This window comes from Pyrus communis, chromosome 7 (assembly GCF_963583255.1).
Source record: "Pyrus communis chromosome 7, drPyrComm1.1, whole genome shotgun sequence".
NCBI lineage: Eukaryota > Viridiplantae > Streptophyta > Magnoliopsida > Rosales > Rosaceae > Pyrus > Pyrus communis.
This window is the reverse complement of record NC_084809.1, coordinates 18,036,006-18,055,876: the sequence shown is the minus strand read 5'-3', so window position 1 is coordinate 18,055,876 and position 19,871 is coordinate 18,036,006. Positions and strand designations below refer to the sequence as shown.

The 19,871-nt window shown below is 38.5% G+C and overlaps 1 protein-coding gene across 3 annotated transcripts; it reads left to right on the top strand.

The window, feature by feature from the left end:
* Positions 1 to 7,705: 7,705 nt before the first annotated feature.
* On the top strand, positions 7,706 to 11,412 carry LOC137740043 (uncharacterized). Of its 3 annotated transcripts, none has more exons than XR_011069125.1 (5): positions 7,706 to 7,940; positions 8,076 to 8,187; positions 8,451 to 8,569; positions 10,345 to 10,585; positions 10,773 to 11,412. XR_011069125.1 is itself a non-coding variant. In XM_068479830.1 (4 exons), exons 1-4 carry the CDS (start codon positions 7,923 to 7,925, stop codon positions 10,486 to 10,488), a joined length of 393 nt encoding a protein of 130 aa, XP_068335931.1. In that variant the 5' UTR covers positions 7,706 to 7,922; the 3' UTR covers positions 10,489 to 11,412. The 3 variants fall into 3 exon arrangements, 1 of the variants encoding a protein (XP_068335931.1); XR_011069126.1 differs by having other exon boundaries at positions 9,504 to 10,585; XM_068479830.1 differs by having other exon boundaries at positions 10,345 to 11,412.
* The last annotated feature ends 8,459 nt before the right edge of the window (positions 11,413 to 19,871 follow it).

Below are 19,871 nucleotides of genomic sequence, written 5' to 3'. Positions count from 1 at the left end.
TCCCTGAAAATAAGTAGTTTGGGAGTAGGGCGTTACTGATTGTACACTTCACACCATATTGTTTATAATTGAAAATGCTACGACATGGTTAAGTAGTAGATTGCATCATGATATATCCATACGTATATTACTTGCATATAATTATTGGGAATGCTTCCAAGTGCAAAGGTGCACTCAGGACACCCAGGTAAGTTCAGATGAGTTTATGGTAATAGTTGAATCGATTGCGTTATAGCATGAATACAGTTATGAGTTAGGCAACTTCGATACTGTCGTACTGGTTGCCATGAGTTGCACATGTTATATTGAGATGCATTGAGAGCTCATAAACCTGCACCCCGGTGTTAGTGCTCCCGCCCGTGGCCAGGGCACAGTCCTTCACGTAGAAGAAATTCGATTCAATAATTGTGTGAAAATGCATGAGAAGATTAACATTAAGGAATAAGGAGCAGAGAACAAAACACAAAAGATTAACCACAAAAGAAATTTTATTACTGACTTTCTCAAAGGACGAGTTCTTGTTGGTTTTTTTCCAATTTCATCTTCTCCAGCAAAACAATTTCAATTTGTTCTCTTCAGATTCTCTCTTTTATTTTGTGTTTTATTTAGCTCTTCCCGCAAAATTGCTTCATATGATCATATCCCACGTTCGCTTTGATTTCCATGTGAAGGAAGATTTGTGAAAAACAAGTTCATTTGAGCAACATCAACAACATGCAATTAACAATTAAAAGGCGGAATCATGTTTATATGCACTCAAAAACAAAACTTAACCCATGAACTTCAAAGCCTAGTAGATAGGTGAACCAAGACTCAACTCAAAACAAAGTGAGTTGAGAAATCAATACCTTTGTAGATTCCTCTTTGCATAAGCAAAGGCTAATCACCCAAAGAGAGGGCCTTCATTCCTTGCATCTTAGATCCATGGATTTGGATGGATGAAAAGGTTTCTCCAAGTTCCCAAAATTGAGAACCTCTAAGTCTCCACACCAAGGCATATTGTAGAAGAAATGAGTGACCTAGAGGAAGTAAGATTGCTAGCTATTTTCCTCTAGGGTGGCCAGCCTCTTTGAGAGCAAAGAGAGGTTTGTGTTCTCATCTTTTCTCCAAAAAAAAAACCTTGATGAATTTTGGCTATAAAGTCATACTTATTCTTTAATTCATTTGAGTGGCAAACTTGTAAATAAGTCCAAAACCACTCATTCTCTAACATGGCCGGCCATATGGGATTTATTGGGCTATTTGGGCCTTTGTGAATCATTATTCATTAAGTTGTCACACAACTTAAGTCAATGGACTTGACGTTCGAAGCCCATTGGGCCTTAAGGTCCAAAACTATCCCGAGGTCTTCTAACGAACTTATTCGTTTGATTAATAATCATATTAATTAATCCTTGCCATAAATAATTAAACCATTTAATTATTCTCACTCATCTCCGTTGAATCTTCAATCTCTACCTTACACGGTGTACGATCCATTAGGTTCCTTTTAGCGAGGCAGTGGGCGATTCAAACTCTTTCAAATCGATTGTGAATTGAAACTTACTTTCAATTCTCCCGTTAGTGATAATACACTTTTAGGGCTTCCACAAACCATGGTTGACACCTAGCAGCATGTCATGGTTACCCAAGCTAATCAGAAGAGGTGGAGAACCTATTCGGTTTTAGGATTACAAATGCAATACGGTCTTTCTCTAATACAATACTCTTGACCACATTGTTTGGTTTGATAGTTTATTCATGTCTACTATCCAATGTGAGTCTTGTGCTTATATGATTACCTTGAATGTGATTTGGAACACATTCCTAAATCTCATTCATACTTTGGCCAAAGATTCTTAATCATATCATAGAGTATTCTCCCTCAAACAGTTTGAAGGTTAGAGATCCCTTGTTGCGCATTCACTTGCCTCCATGGCTAAGTGGCTTAACCCTAACGATGCCGTGGACACCCTCCTGATGGAGTGACTTTGACATAATCAAAGATTAAGGACCTAACCACAAGACAACTGTGATGCCTCAGGTCAAAAGACTAATTTGCATTATCCCAACCATGAGTTCTCATGTGACATGAATATGAGAACTCTTCGTTGATCGTGTTCAGTGAACTCATTCTCTATTGAGCACCTACGTACTTGTCTTGATGTCACACACACCAATGACTCGAGACTAGTCACTCTCCCTGAGAGAAGACATAGCACGTACTGATCTTAACGGACTATCAATGCCCAATTGACAATCCTATGATCAGGAACGTTTAGGATGTGTCAACGAAAGAATGGTCTCATGAATCTAACTTCTTTAGATCGCATTCTTCCAATCACATGTTCCTTGGACTTATCGTTTAAGCATATAACATTTATATGAGACGGCTCAAACAATAATCTTTGCCCTTTACATTTAAACTACATTAGTTTAACTTTGTGAAATGTCCGTAAAGTATCATCATATGATTGGTTTTAGGGCACATTTCCAACAATCTCCCACTTGCACTAGAGCCAATCAGCTTGGTTATCAGTGATGATACCTCTTCTGTAATTCATTTCATAAATGGCTGAGTAGTAGGCCTAAATAAGATGAATATCTATATGTTATCCATAGAAGCAACCTTGAGAATAACGACGTCACCATTATTCATGATTCCTAATCATGTGGTTCAGTCTCTCATTTGAGTTCGGACCTTGATTTCCCTGGCTTGAGCTATCGCCCCATTAGTGTCATACACTTTCTGGTTGGAACCGAATAGAGAGTTCATAAATGAACTTTCCCATCCAAACAACATTGTTGTAAACTTCTATATGGCAATATATGTTGCATTCATAATGGAACACACTAAAGTCATTACTTTAATGTTTCCATCCAAATATCTTTTTAGTCATAATAAAGAGATATATGTTTATCTCTTCATTCATAATGAAGAAATATCCAATGATGGATTAGATTCATAATCTAATACATTTACGCTTTCATTACGTTACTCTAATTCTTTCTCAATTATTGAGTAATATATCCTTTAGTATTTCTCAAATACTTAAGGACTCACTTGACAGTTGCCATGGTTCTGATCCGAGGCTTGCACTGATATTGTCTTGTACCTTTCTAGGTACATCTTATATCAATGTTTTTCATACAATATGAAATACATAAATCACCTTTCTGCTTATGCATAAAGGATTCTATTTACGCATTATTTCTTTGGGAGTCAAAGGGTACATTCTCTTTGAGAAGAACAACTTCCTAGTCTCACTAGAATTGTCATTCTAATTGAAGTTTATCATCAAATGAGAAACTTCCTAGCATTTCTTGTCTATTTTAGGGATTGATATAATCCAATTATATCTTGAAATATATCATTATAGATTTCCATTCCATTATATAGACTATATCTCTCATATACATTCTATCATTATAGAATAACTTTAACATAAGATTTGCATTCATTGTGATGCCTCAGGTCAAAAGACTAATTTGCATTATCCCAACCATGAGTTCTCATGTGACATGAATATGAGAACTCTTCGTTGATCGTGTTCAGTGAACTCATTCTCTATTGAGCACCTACGTACTTGTCTTGATGTCACACACACACCAATGACTCGAGACTAGTCACTCTCCCTGAGAGAAGACATAGCATGTACTGATCTTAACGGACTGTCAATGCCCAATTGACAATCCTATGATCAGGAACGTTTAGGATGTGTCAACGAAAGAATGGTCTCATGAATCTAACTTCTTTAGATCGCATTCTTCCAATCACATATTCCTTGGACTTATCGTTTAAGCATATAACATTTATATGAGATGGCTCAAACAATAATCTTTGCCCTTTACATTTAAGCTACATTAGTTTAACTTTGTGAAATGTCCGTAAAGTATCATCATATGATTGGTTTTAAGGCACATTTCCAACACCATGCACGTTCGCATTCCACAGAACCGCTCAATCCCATTGCACGGCTATCGCTCCCATAATCCCATTGCACAGTTCAAGCCTTCAATTGTAGAATAGCAGTTATAACTGTAAACGTATTAGGTTTCTTTTTATTTTTTATATTTTATTCAATTATTGAAAGCAGTTTGAAAACTGCAATATCTCCCAAAGTCCCATGTTTCCCTCCAACATTTTTTTCATTTTTCGTTTTTTTTGGATTGGTTTTTTTGCTGCATCTATTTATCTACTTTTTTTTTTTTTTTAAATTCTTTTTTCAAATGAAGATCAATAATTTTTTTTTTCTACATCGACATTTTTAGACTACGGGGATGAAGAGTTCAGCTAAGGCATATAATGGGCAGCCTAATTTGGTATTGAATTCGCCATCCACGAGATTCAAACCTAAAACCTCTCACTTCCAAGTGAAGAGGAATACTATCAGATCGTAGTAGTGAGTGGCAAATAAAGATCAATTTGCAATATTGCATTGATCAGTTACTCACTACATGGACTTTTGACCAGTATTGGTTTTAAATTCCATTTTCTTTTTTATTTATTTATTTTGATTTCCAATACAGCTTTTTTTTTAGTTATGATTTTTTACCAGTTTGTCCTCATTTTTTGAATTTTTTGGGTTTTGATGTGAAAGAAACAAATGGGCATTTTTGGCATTCTGGAAAGCTTCACCAAACTGGCATTCTCCCTTTATATGTATAGATTAAATTTAAAAATCTAATTAATTCAAATGATATGGATGTCCACATCAAATGTCACTTAAGATAGTATGAAAATGTGATACAAAAATATGATATGAATGACATTACTTGATGTTTGTCAGTTGACGATGCGACGCGTTTGGCTTCGGATGTTGGCAATTCCTTTTAGTTTTATTTTTTAAACTTTAATTGTCAGATTTTTATCACGATAGGTTCTTGAAATAAGGAAAGTGATCTTTTCCGGATCTTTTCCATCAAGTGATCCGGACCTTCCAAATTTCATCCAACGGCTAAAAAATATCACAACTTTTAATAGGTCAAAACAAGTGGGCCGTTTGATGAAATTTGGAAGGGTCGATCACTTGATCCGGTAATCTTGATGGAAGAGATCCAGAAAGGATCTCTTTCCTTGAAATTATTAGTGATCCGGACGGTATTGGTAGAAGAGATCCAAAGACCATATTTTTCCTTGAAATTATATATTTTAATTAAAAGTGGCCTCTAAAATAGGAAGGTCGTCAACTTGATCTCTAAGAGCAAATTTACCTTTTTTAGGAGAGTAAGGGTAAAGAAATTACTTTTACTATTTATTTTAAACCGTAATTATTTTTGTGCACGTCCACTTGTTTGAAAAGAGGGAGATGATAATTGCTCAAAGTGCTTGTCTAACGTGCTTTTATTATACCCGTTAAGTAATTTTTCTCTAGTAATTTATTAAGTTGTGCTTTAATATGTATTGTTGGTCAAAATGACTTAGTTGGTAAAATTATTTAGCTTTGACCTAAAAGTGTTGATCTTTTAAGAAATTAAAAGATGAATGAATTTGGTTTTGTGGAGGTATCGCAAAGTCAAGAAAGGAATTGGATTTTATTTTCAAGAGTAGCTTCATTTCCTATTGGCCTAGCCCATGAGACAATTGATTTCTCAAATGGAAAAGAAAAAACAAAAAGAAAAGGTATAAGAGTACTTCCGTGATGGGCAATGAAACCCATTGTCTTGCCCCTACTTCCCCCCAACCCCCAAAAAAAAAAAAAAAAAAAACCCAAAACCCTCTAGCCTACTCGGGTAATTGGGCTCAAGGCAAGCCCGATAAAGAAGTCAAGCGAAAGTCCACAGCTAAAGCCCCTGGATGGATGTAACGCAAGGCTGACGTCATGCTTCAGGCACATATACACGAACGTGGGGGTGCGTCTCTGATAATGTTTTCAGAAGGTGGACCCCACGTGGTAGCCCACTCAATTACTGTTGCATTGGAGCAACACGACTGCTTCTAGGCCGTTGGATTTCCAAGGTTAAAAAAATTCAAACCTTGCCCAACGACTAGTGACGTGACACAATCTCGACCATTTGATTTTCAGATCAACGGTCCACTTTTTCGGGTTTAAAAAAAATTAAAAAAAATAAAGAAATTAGAAATGTTATCGTTAGGCCACATGTCACAATTTGGATGTTGGATTTCAACTTTTTTAATATCCAATGGTCCAAATTAATTAAGTTAATAAAAATTCAAAAAAAAAATCAAATTTTTTAAAATTATATAATTTTTATAAATACCTTACTATTATCTTACACCTTACACCACATTTCAATATTTCTCTCAAATTTCCATCTGACCAAAAGGACCCTTTTGACCCGAAGGAACCCACGGACCCAAACCCCCATTCTCACTCTTCCGCTCTCTTCCTATTTCAGCGACGTCAAAGCCAGCCTCAGGCGACACCAACAGCAGCAACAATCGCCGCCGCCGCCGGAACAGAGTAGACCCACTCCTCAAAATCCGTCATGTACAAACCCTTCCCCATCCGGGACCTCCAAAGTTGCTTCCTTGGAAGAAATCCGCAAAAACCTCTCCGAGTTTCGGCGCGGATCCTCCGTGCCGGACCCCACAGAATCAGGCCCTGCATTTTCGCAACATTCTTCTACGGCTTCAGGTTTCCCACAGCAAATCTCTTTTCAAGAGCTCTACAAGAGAAATGTGCTTGGCAAGGCCGAGGGCGGCAATGCCGATAGTGACCGGAAGCTCTCTTTTGATACGATTCGAGAGAGTTTGAGGAAGATAAATAATCCCAGTGTGCAAAATGATAGAAGGACCCTTCGTCATTGTCGCAGTATACGGAGAGTTTGCGCCAGAAGCTGAACCAGCCGAATGTGATAGGAGGGATTGGCACTTCTTTGCCATGGTCAATTTTCGATAAGGAGTTAAGAAACGAGAAAAATGCAGAAAATGGCTGGAATGAAATGAAGACGGATTTCGTGAAGATGTAAAGTTACGCAGAGTTGGGGGAGAAGTTGAGGCCGCCATTGGCAACGTTACATTCGAGGATTTACGGGAAAGCTTGGTGAAGTTGCAAAGGTCGGACCAGGAAAAGGCAAAGAAATCATCGAGTAAGTGAGCAGTTCTCTGCAGGATTTCTTTTTTGTGTTGTGTTATTTGAAAAGTTCACTTTTTGAATTAAACAGTTTGTTCGCTGAGATGTTGTACTGATGGAATGGGATGAAATTGTTGTGCTACTTGCATTATAGGAGCCACAATTCTGTATCGCTAATTATTGAATAAGAACCATTAAAATTATAATTGGATTTAGTTCCAAAGTTTGTTATGACTGTAATAGCTCCAGGCTTTATAGTATTCTGTTGTTTGCGTACTAGATTTTCGCTTGTTACAGAAGTCATAGGTTTAAGTTTACTTTCATACTACACGTGAAGATTTTCTATGTTTGGAGTAAGTTAGATGTGCTACAGATATAGTGATCTTACCCAACTGAAGCATATTCGCGCTCTTCCCAGTTTGATTAAAATTTGAAGACGGGGCCTAGGTACAGGAATTGGCTTAAGTTCTGTCTTCTGTTTTCTTTCCAAAGAGAAGTGCTGGATTATCACAATGTAAAGTAAAAAAGTGAATTAACAAATTTCAGCTTGTTGATTTGTATGTTTTAAATTTACAGTTAAAGATACAACAAAAGTTTCAAATTATGTTGGTCGATCGATTGTATTTGATGAGTATCTTGCAATTTACTGATTGATTCTGTTTTTGCTGCAGTACAGAGAATTGATATCTTGTCACATATAGGTCGAACTCTGAACTTTATGCTGCAACCTCCAAAGGAAAATTTGGTGGAAAAGGCAAGTAAAGATTCACGTAATTTAGATACTAAAATTGTCCTTTCTCCACCTTGTGCTATGGTGTTGTCCTCTATTAATCAGCCTTCATAACAACCCATAGTACGCACAACTGCCTTGTTATCACTTGAGAGGTCTTATTGAGTTAATGTTGTATGCTATCTGTTGGAAAGGTCAGAGAAATTTTGGTTTCACTTAATAGATACTTGAATTGTTGTGGTTCTCACACGAAATAATTCCACATCGCAAATTTTGTTAATTTTGATCAATAGTTTGGTGCCTAATACATTAATAAAATGTTTATGCAGTATTTCCATCCAGATAACATGTCTTCTGCAGAAAAACTGAAGCTTGAGCTTGCCAAAGTTAGAGATGAGTTTAAAATGTCAGAGTCGGATTGTGATTCTGCTCGAGTTCAAGGTATCAGTTTCGATTTTGGGTTCATTACACTCTTTTATTTGTAGAATAATGACTTTTACTGTCAATGAGGTGTTTTTAGGTGGAACTCTAGGAACAAATAAAAACTCGGTTTTGATTTTGGGTTCATTACATTTTTTATTTGTAGAATAATGAATTTTTCTGATTTTCTTGTCGATCATGCAAGTGTTCTATCTTTATCATTGGCACATACATTCAAGCTAATGTTTGAATTGTCCAGAAATTTAATTCTTTTTTTCTTCCAGGTTTTCAGTTGACTTGCAAACAATCTTTCAATCTCCTTTCACCCATAACAAATTTGTTATCGTTTGAAAGTTTTCTTCCTTTGTGCTGTCACATTATACTATTCCTGGAGAAGAAAAAGGTGAGAAAGGTTACACTTTGCACGAAGGTTTGCATCGCAGGGTTGTGTCCACTTATTATTTTAATGGGTGATAGCCCCCTTTACTTTTGCTTTTAGCAAATAAACATCAGTACAATAAAAAATATTTCTAGGCCCCTTTCCATCATCAATGCAGCTAACTAAAGAAATTAAACAGACAAATAGGAAGAAATGTTTTATGTTTTTGGATTTACATGTATTGAAAATTCAAGAGTTTTAGAGATGTATTTAGATGGTCTGTGGGGTTCAATAAGGGTGTTTTAAGTTCGTAGATTCTACAGAAATGTCATTGGCTTGAATCCGTCCCCTTCGTTTAGGGCCATTTGTTGAGCTGGAGTACTGCCAAAATGGCTTTCTTTGCTTGGTCTTTGGTATGGGGTGTCTTCACCTTTGAAATTTCAGGAAGTGGAGGTCTTCTTAGGTAAATATTTTGTATCTGAAAAAAGTTGCTAGGAATCAGTTGACCACTTTCTGCTATACTCGAGTTCAGAGTTGTGTACTTTCCTCTTCTTCTATGTGGTTCAGTTGGTTATGTCTGGCTCAATAAAAGGTTTTCTTTGGCAGACGGCTCCCTTGTGTATATGAAGAGAAAGAAACAGTAGACATTTTTAGAATATGATCCCAATTGGGGTCCTTTAAGCATTCCAACCTGCACAGAACAATTGTTAAGGTCTCCATTGAAGGGGAGAAAAAGAATAAGTCGAAACTGGGATTTGTTATTTTAGCTGTTAAACGAGTTAAAATGGTTTATGGCCTAGAACTTAGTTAAAGAGAAAAAATCTTCAACCCTATACCCCTTTGCCGGGGAAAAATAAAGTGTTCAACTGTGCTGAAATTAGTACGTTCATAGCATGTTTACCCCTTCTAACACGACTTGAAGGTTAATAAACATTTTGTTTTTTTGGTTGCTCTGCAGTGGCACAACTGATGACAAAAATCAAGCATCTATCTTCAGTTTTACTCAAAATGGTCACTATGGAACCAATAATCTTCCGTTTTATGCTTTCATGTTCATATTTTAAAATTTTATTGTCATGCTAATAGTCCAGGTAATTAATTAGTAGTTCGACTCATTCTGTTTCTAGTGCGTAATTTATGTGGTACAACTTTGACTTGTGGGGTTTAAGATAGTTTTGTGAAGTTTTAATAGTCCACAGTAATTAGAGATAAATTAATGGTTGGCATGTTGGGTGGATCAACGTAATGTAGCTTATCCTAGCTGTTACTCTGAAACGTTGACCTTGAAAACAAATGTTGACACTAGTTCTGTGCAAATATCTAGGTGCTGGTGTATTTGGGTTTACACTATGATTTTCTGGTGATTCTGTTTTCCAAATGCTGCTCTCTTGTAAATACAAAGGGGAGTACATAGACATTTGTAAATACATATCTAACACTCGGACACCGACATACATGTCTGGTACATACTTTGCCCCTCCCCATCACTCTATAGCTGTTGTAGTTATTGTTAGCCTTATTTTTTCCCCATCTTCACTACTGTTTACATAGATTGGTGAACTTTAAACCTCACTGGAGCAGAACCTACTCAGGTTTACTCGATAGATATGGTTTGTGAGTGATTATACGCCTTTGGAATCTGTTACTGCCATGTACCCAATAAAGGAATTGAGTCGTCAGGGTTTACCTCGTGACCAAAAATATAAAACCATATACTGGTGTTGGATTTTAGGATGCTGAATGTGTGCCAAGTTGGTTTATTACTCGATATAAAAACTTTGCATATTTGTTTTGTGTAGGACAAGCATTCTCTGAAGGGTCTTCAAGCGATGGTGCAGCAGAGGAAGAGGTTATTGAAGTATCTTCGAAGAACTGACTGGGATTCTTACTGCCTTGTTCTCTCTAAACTTGGTCTCCGGTACAAGGAAAATCACAAGAATTAGACCAGTCGGCACTCTCTCTGTTTCCTCAGCATTTTGATTCGTGCCTTGTCAACTATTATTTTTTCCAGTTGCGTAGGGAATAAAAGTGAAATTGAAGGTCCATACTAGTTTCAGTCTTACTTTTTCCCTCATTGTGAATAAGTAGCTCATGTATTTTCCATTAGTGATGACGGTTATGTTCAAGTAATAGAGTGTTTAACTGACGCAAGCATTGCTGCTTTCTGTTCCGATGGTTTGTCTTCGTAAAGAGTTGCTGTAAATTTATCTACCTCAGCTTTTTGCAGTTCTTCACCGCTCCCTTCGTCCCTCTGAGGTCAAACTGCCGCTGCCTGCCAAGTTCAATATCTGTAGGCTGGGACATCTTTTTCCGATCATAGCCAACGCCTCATCATCGATTCCGGAATACATCCAACTCAATACCTTCAACTTGGGAAGTTCAAACTCAAGGAGTAAACAAAGGTTCTTCCTCACTCTACCATTTATCATCAATTCCCTAATCTCAGAGCATCTCTTCAGTACTTGTACAATGCCGCTTTCTGTAACTCCCTTGCAGCCGCGCAAATCGAGCACTTCCAAATTGGGGAAAGTAGATGCAAGACTTGTCAAAAAGGCATTGTCTATTGAGCTATTTTGAGCCAAGTTCAGAGATTTGATTTGATTGTTTGCCGTACAATCGGTTTCAATGTTTTCGTCCCCATTATTTGTTCCTGCCATTTCCATTGTATCTAAAACCACACAGCTTGTTACGAGGATATAGAAGGTGATATCAGTCACGTTATTGTTCCTGCCATTGCCATGTCCTTGTCTCCAAGAAAATGTGCTTTGCATCTATGATCTACCATCTTAATTGGATTCGGTACGCATGATGTTGTATGGTTGGTTGTAAGTGAATGGTCTTAAGTTTGATTCTCGACAAAGGCGAATTTGAACTATATTATTGCTAGCCTATTGTGAGGTTAAGTTCACCCTCTTCTTCTTAGTATAGATAATGTTGTTATATATATATATAGTTATACTGACTTTTTATTCATTATTCAATCAAAATTTTGAAAAATATTTCCATATTTGTTGCTGGCCGTTTTTTATTATTAATATCTAACCTACCTATTAATAAAACTTTGGTTGTCAACCAAAACTCCAAAAAATTACCATTTTAACCCCCGTACCAAAATTGAACTCAAATAAAAATTAGGGGCAATATAGTATGAATATAAATTTGGCCGTTTTTTATTGTAACCTCACAATCAGGTTAGCATAGCATGCCTTATTTAAAAATTAAAAATATAAAAAGTATTCCCACGATAGAAGAAATTGCTCATTATTATCTCAATTTTCTTCATTGTTTTTTTTTTTTTTTTTTTTTAATTTTTTTTTTTAGAATTTTAAAAACTAATCCCACTTCTTGATTAAAAAAAAAAAAACAAAACAAAATGAAATGAAATTGTTCACACAATGTGTGCGGACACCTGCTAGTCTCTATCTATGTATAAAGCCAGAAGGCAAAAAGATGAATCATTCGTAATCCCAAAATTACCCCTCCTTAATTAATATTTTGAAATAAAATAATTTATCTATATACATAAAGTCAAAAAGGCAAAAATGATGAATCATTTATAATTCCAAAAATACCCCTCCTTAATTAATATTTTGAAATAAAATGATTTAATTTAAAGAAAATCCCAACTAATATAATAAAACTACCCATGTAGTAGATAGTAATTTTCCTTTAATTTAAAAAAATAAAAATAAACGAATAAAATTACAAGTTAAAAAAAAACAAAAAACATGTAACAGAGTGGCCTGAGGCTAGTACCTCACTAAGTTTAAGTTTTTTTTTTTTTTTTTTTTTGAATAGATGATATTATCTAACTAAAGAGGAGGTGATGAGCTTAGTCTCACAATGAACTAACAATAATGTAATTCAAATTCACCTTTTACGAGAATCGAATCTAAAACGTCTTACTTACAAGTGAAGAGAAATATCACTAGACTGTAGTTTTAAGTGGTCGTTAAGTTTGAGATTTAAATACCATAAAATCTCAAGTTTTATTGCGGATGTGGAAATACATTAATATTAATGGGTGCATTTTTGCTCACCAATATTAACTTTGGTGTATGCTCACCATATACCTTGTTAGTTCCCATGTGTCCCATCTTCTAATCCTAGTAAACTTGTTAATTAATATAACTATTTTAATTTTTAAAACTAATTTAAACATGATTAAATAAATAAAGTGAACTCCTAGAAGCTTTTCAACTTCCCCAACTAGCCAACCGCCACCCACAAACGCCACCCTTTCCATCTTCTTGTTCAGAAGCCATGGCGAATCAGCCATCTCTGTCGTCCGCCCTCTGCCATCCCTCTTATTCCACTGTAACTCTAATTTATTTTATAAAGAAAACTCAACAAATGTCCTCGCCAAGAAAATATATCCCAAATCGAAAAAAATTTCAAATCTGTATGTGCACAGAAATGTCCTCGCCAAGAAAGAGAAAGGGCTAGTTCTTTAGGTGCGGCCGCTATCGAATTTCATGGCTGCAATGGTGCAGCCGTCGTAGTTGTCTCCAGCTATTGTTGTATGGTCTTCCATTATCGAGTTGACGATCATATAGTCACAGTTGAAGAAAAGGTTAAAACAACGTTCTCATCGTCATCATCGAATCTTTGGCCGTGGGTGGGTGGGTGCTCATGGGGTTCCTGGGTGGAGAAGTTGAAACGCTGGAGGGGTTTGGAATTTTATTTTTATTTTTAATGCTTAAAATTAGTTTCAAAATTTGAAAAAGATATATTTAATTAACAAGTTTACTAAGGTTAAAGAATATGACAAATAGCAGCTAATAAGATGTATGATGAGTATACATCAAAGTTAATGTAGGTGAGCAAAAATGCACCCAATATTAATATGTTGATGTGTACAAAATCAAAAGACTTTAATAAAAAATTGAAAACAAATAAAGTTTTAGTCAAAGACTATTAGTAGCTAGTGACCACATCCAAGATCTCATGATTATATTACTATTTATGTTATAATTAATTATTTCTAACCGAGATTAGATTTCGACTCTTTGTAACTATTGGTTTGATTCCAACAAGTTGCAAATTTTAAATTCCAACTGTTGATCTCCGACAAAAAGAGAACCCAGAAAAATTGATCAAGGGGGCATGTGCCCTCCTGTCCTTCATCAGCTTCGGCCTTGCCACATAGCACGAATATGAACGTGAGCCCAGTTCAATACTGGTGGAACCATTAACCAGGCTGTGGTGGATTGTAGCATAGGAAGAGTTTTAGTTATTTAAGCTTAAAAAATGTGAATCATTTGGGCTATTTTATTATTTTTAAATGTTATAGCCCACCTAGTAAATAAAAAACTGAATCCTAAGACTACTTAAAAAAAAAGTTAATAAAAGTAAAATAAATTGTTTACTTTAACTGTGACAGCCCGTCCCGGATTTTTCGTACCGTAGGGGTGAAATGTGGTACAGACCACTTTAGGTGGTTTCGATTTATAGGTGACCCGCGATTATTCGCCCAGCCTTCACGTGATCGTAACACTTGAGCGTACTTATTATACACCCAGTCCTGTCGTACAGACCACTTTAGGTGGTTCCGACTTGTGTGCAGGTATAGTTAGTGAGATGGAGATTTGAGCTCTAGATTCAGCCGTACAGGTCACGTTAGGTGACTCCGGCTGACAGATTACATGGCATTGATTTGACATTTCCTGAGCACTTGCATTTTATTTCGAGGCTTTTGGCATGGCATATTTCTGTGCATAACTTATATATATGTATACTCTATTTTTCTAGGAAGTATACAGGTTTTACGGCGAGGGGTTAGGATCTTGTTTATGAAATGGTTTTTGAAAAGCTTTGTTTTTGCCCACTCACACTTTTTGTTTTGCGCCCATCCAGGTTCTAGTTGGCTAGCACTTCTGGTGGCTCCCCAGAGGATTTCCCCGGCATATCTGACAGATTATCACCAGTGTAGGACCACCTTTGGATGTGTTTTTGTAGTGTTATTTCTCCCGGACTGCATTAGGTCTTCGAGCTCTGAACTTTGTTTTTCACACTTACGCTTGCACATGTATGTTCTTACTTTGTGTAAAGCTGGTTTTTGTTTATTCGTACTTTTATTATTATTTTATTAGCTTCCGCACTGTGCACATGGTTACGTCACTTCCACGTGATGGCCAACATGCCCTGATCTCGATCGGGGTGTGTCATTAACCAATTGAACTTCTTATTTGCAATTTTAGAACCGAGAGATACTTTTAAGGTGTTTAGCATTGATAACATTTCCAAGCCTGAAAAGAAATTTCATCCCTATGATTTGACTAAAAAGAGTTACATTTGTTGAGGTGTGAGTTGAAAATCTATGAATCAAACGTATCACCTCATCTTGTGTTTCAAAAGAATGTCTACTACTTCTGAATTATGTCAAGAATTAGTTGAAACAAAGAGGTCTGAAAGGTACTATTTGATTGATAGGTTAATTTGACTTGTATTGACACTCTCCGATTCTACAACAACTACTAAGCGACCTTTTTCAGCAATGAATCTTATTAAACAAGAATTCACAATAAGATGGAGAGTGAATTTCTAGCAGATTGACACACCCCGACCGAGATCGGAGCGTGCTGGCCGTCACACAAAGGCGACGTAGCCATGTGCACGTGCGGAAGCTAATAGAGTAGTAATATAAAAGTACGAATAATTAAAAACTAGCATACAAGTACTAGAATAAGTGCTAGTTAGTGCGATACAAATTCAGAGCAGGTCTATAGCAGTCCAAATAAAACAACAACGGTAGTACGCCCGAAGGCGACCCTACAATGTGGAGTGTCTGTCAGAACGCCGAAAAGCTCTCAAGGGAAACCACCGCAACGGCTAAGCAACTAGAACCTGGAGGGGCGCAAAACAAAAGCGTGAGTGGGCAAAAACAAAGCTCTTTGAAAACCATTTAGCAAAACACAATCTAACCCCTCGCCGTAAAACCTGTATACTTCCCAGAAAAATAACATATGTACGTATGTATATATATGCCCAATCATGCTCAATATATGCTATGTCAAAATCTCATAATGATGTGCAAGTGCTCAGGTATGAGTCGTATCAATCACATAATCCTCTGGCAGCCGGAGTCACCTAACGTGACCTGTACGACTGTATATAGAGCTCAAATCTCAATCTCAATAACTAAACCTGCCCACGAGTCGGAACCACTCTATGTGGTTTGTACGACAGGCCTGGGTGTAATACATATATACGCTCTAGTGCTACGATCACGTGAAGGCTGTGCGAATAATCGCGGGTCACCTACGAGTCGGAACCACCTAATGTGGTCTGTACGACAGGCCTATGCACCTAGCTTGGATCCAAGCTGAGCGTATGGTGCGGGAGGTGAACAACACGTGAAGGACTGTGCCCTACTTTGGGCGGGAGCACTAACACCGGGGGTGCAGGTTATGAGCTCTCTAAGCATCTCTAAACACTATGTAATGCAATCGTTAATTAACGCTTACCTGGCACTTACCTATGCCTCCACAGCACCCACATATAAATATATATGACATATGCATATGTATATGTATGCCACAAATAATGCATGCAAAGATGCATAAACGATAAATAATAAAGTGCATGGCATAAGGCAAATAACCCTTTTTAATTCAATTTCTGGGAATATAAATGTATATAGGTATATACGGAAAACAAAAGCCCACTCACTGGTATGTAGAAGGGTCGTAGCCCCCCTGTCTCGCGTGTGCACGCTCGTCCTCTGGGTACGTGTCACCTAGATGCGAAACAACTATAAAAACGTTAACTTTAAAGCACATAACCCGTTTCTCGTAATAACTTCTCATACATTGCTCAAAATGGACAAATGAATATACCCACGTGCTCTACACAACCTCAGGATCACAACCATATTTTTAGAAAAATTTTTGGACCCCGCACGCGCCCCCACGCGCCAGCACAGGCACGGACCTACGCGCCACCCACGCGCGGCCACGTGCCAGGCACACTGACGGTGTCAACAGACGCCGTCAGGAATATTCCGTCAAACTAACGGAATATTCCGTTAAATCTAACTGGTTCCATTAACGGCGTTAGGAATATTCCGTCAGAATTGACGGAATATTCCGTCGCCTTCTTCCTTCGATCGCCGGCAACGTCGCCGGCGCCGGAAACTGGGAAAACCTGCAACTCAGGTTTTCTCACTCATTTTTCAACCGTTTTTCGTGATTTTTGGACCAAATGAAAGCCCTAGACTAGAAGAACAAGTCCCAACAAGTTTTAAGGGCTAAAACTAAGAGATTATACCTGCCCAAAAACTCTAAGTTCGGCCAACTTCGAACCAGGCCTTCCCGACGTCCAAAATCGTCCAACGAGCTTCTCCGACACTCCTGGGAACCTCACAAACACAACTACGAGTTCAGAAAACCCAAAAACTTAATGTACAAACTTTGCATGAACAGTACACAATTCGGACCACTTCGAAACGACGTGAAAATGGTAGTTTTCTTACTTGAAAATGGTACCACTAGACTCCTCTCAACTTCACGAGCTTGAAGGTGTACCTGGCTCCCTCGATCTACTAAGATTTGAGGGGTTTTGGGGTTGTCCGTACCGTTTCTAAGGAGAAGGGAGGAAGAGAGCACGGGAGAGACAGAGAGAAGACAGAAGGAGAGAGAGAGACAGTGTCTGTCTGTGGGAGTGTGTGTGTGGTCCAACACATGCCACACCACACCAAAACAACCCACAACGTGACAAAAAAAAAAAAAAAAAAAAAAAAAAAAAAAAAAAAAAAAACGAACTAAGGGTAAAAAGGTAATTTCACACGTGCGTTTAATAATCCCGGGACGGGATGTCACAACCTTCCCACCTTAATAGAATTTCGTCCCGAAATTCAAAACAACCTAGTAACCACCCCTAGTAGCCAAAGAACAAACGAGGGTACAAATCCCTCATCCGATCTTCTGTCTCCCACGTTGCTTCCTCAACTGAATGGTTTCTCCACAGAACCTTCACTAAATTCACTGTTTTGTTCCTCAGAACCTTCTCCTTCCAATCAATGATCGTCACCGGTTCCTCATCGTACGTCAAATCTGGGTTAATCTCAAGCGGTTGAGGAGGTATCACATGAGATGGATCAACGACATAGTGTCGGAGCATGGACACGTGAAAAACATTATGCACTCTAGCCAACTCCGGAGGCAACTCCAACCTGTAAGCTACCTCACCAACTCGTTCTGTGACTACGTATGGTCCAATGTACCTGGGGCTCAACTTCCCTTTCTTTCCGAACCGCACAACACCTCTCCACGGTGAAAGCTTCAGAAATACCCAATCTCCGACCTCATATGCCCTGTCCGTAGCATGCCGATCCGCTAGACTCTTCTGCCTGTCCTGAGCTGCTTTCAGGTTAGACTTGATCACCTGAACGTTCTGAGTAGTCTCCTCAACAATCTCTGGACCTACTAAAACTCTCTCGCCAACCTCTGACCAACACAACGGTGTGCGACAAGCTCTGCCATACAAGGCCTCAAATGGCGCCATTCCAATGCTTGAATGAAAACTGTTGTTGTAAGCAAATTCCATCAAATCTAACCGCTGGTGCCAAGCATCACCAAACTGCAACACCGAAGCTCGCAGCATATCCTCCAAAGTCTGAATAGTTCTCTCTGACTGCCCGTCGGTCTGTGGATGATATGCCGTACTATAAAGTAATCTCGTGCCCAAAGCTTCCTGGAAAGCTACCCAAAACTTCGATGTGAATCGTGGATCACGATCCGAGACAATACTCACTGGGACACCGTGGTACTTCACAACCTTCGAAATGAACAACTCCGCTAAACGGCTCAGAGAATACTTCTCTCTCACAGGAATAAAATGAGTCGACTTAGTGAGTCGATCGACGATCACCCAAATGCCGTCAAAGCCATTATGTGTACGCGGGAGCTTGTACACAAAATCCATGGTGATATTTTCCCATTTCCACTCCGGAACGGGAAGTGGCTGCAACAACCCAAACGGCTTCTTCCTCTCTGCTTTAACTTGCTGACAAACAGCACATCTGCTCACATACTCGGCTATCTCCCTCTTCATACCCGACCAATAGTAAAATGGTCGAATGGTATGATACATTTTCGTAGCTCCTGGATGCATAGCGTAAGCCGAGATATGTGCTTCATCGAGAATTTCTTTCTTCAAGCATCAACATGCCATCCGAATCACGAACTCTGAGGTCTCGCCTCCTTCCTTGCTCTCGAGCTTGAATAAGTTCTTGAGTCTCCTGATCAGCTACTTGGGCTTCAAGCACCCGATCAACAAGTATCGGCCTAACTTGAAAATTAGCAAGTAATGCCACATCTCGATCTTTGGCTTCTAGCCTTACTCCCGTAGTACGCAAGTCCACCAAAAGAGGAGCACGACTAGCGTACAACGCATTAATACGGCCCTGTGACTTCCTGCTAAGTGCATCAGCCACTACGTTCGCACGACCAGGATGATAATCAATCGTGCAATCGTAATCGCTGAGCAACTCCAACCACCTCCGCTGACGAAGATTAAGTTCTTTCTGAGTAAAGAGATACTGGAGACTCTTGTGATCTGTAAAGATCCTGCACTTTTCCCCATAAAGATAGTGTCTCCACAACTTCAACGCAAAGATGATAGCAGCCAACTCCAAGTCATGTGTAGGGTAATTCATCTCATGAGGTTTCAACTGCCGCGAAGCATAAGCAATCACCCTACCATGCTGCATCAATACACATCCCAAACCATTCAAGGAAACATCGCTATAAACCTCGAAATCACCACTATCGTCTGGGAGTGCCAAAACAGTTGCATGAGTGAGACAATGCTTCAACTGTTGGAAACTCCGCTCGCACCTATCATCCCACTCAAATTTGACATTCTTCCTCGTTAACCTCGTCAGTGGTAAGGCGATCACCGAAAAATCCTTAACAAATCTCCGATAATACCCTGCCAATCCAAGGAAACTTCTCACCTCGGTGACGGTTCGCGGTTGCTCCCAACTCTCTACCGCTGCAACCTTCTGAGGGTCAACCAAAATACCCTGAGCAGAAATGACGTGCCCCAAGAATGCAACTTGGTCTAACCAGAACTGGCACTTGCTAAACTTAGCATATAACTGGTGTTCCCTCAACCTTTTCAACACCAAAGTAAGATGTCGAACATGCTCCGCTTTCGACTTAGAATACACCAGAATATCGTCAATGAAGACAATGACAAATCTATCCAAGTAAGGCTGGAATACTCGGTTCATCAAATCCATAAAGGCGGCTGGTGCATTCGTCAACCCAAATGGCATAACCAGAAACTCGTAATGACCGTAACGAGTCCTGAACGCCGTCTT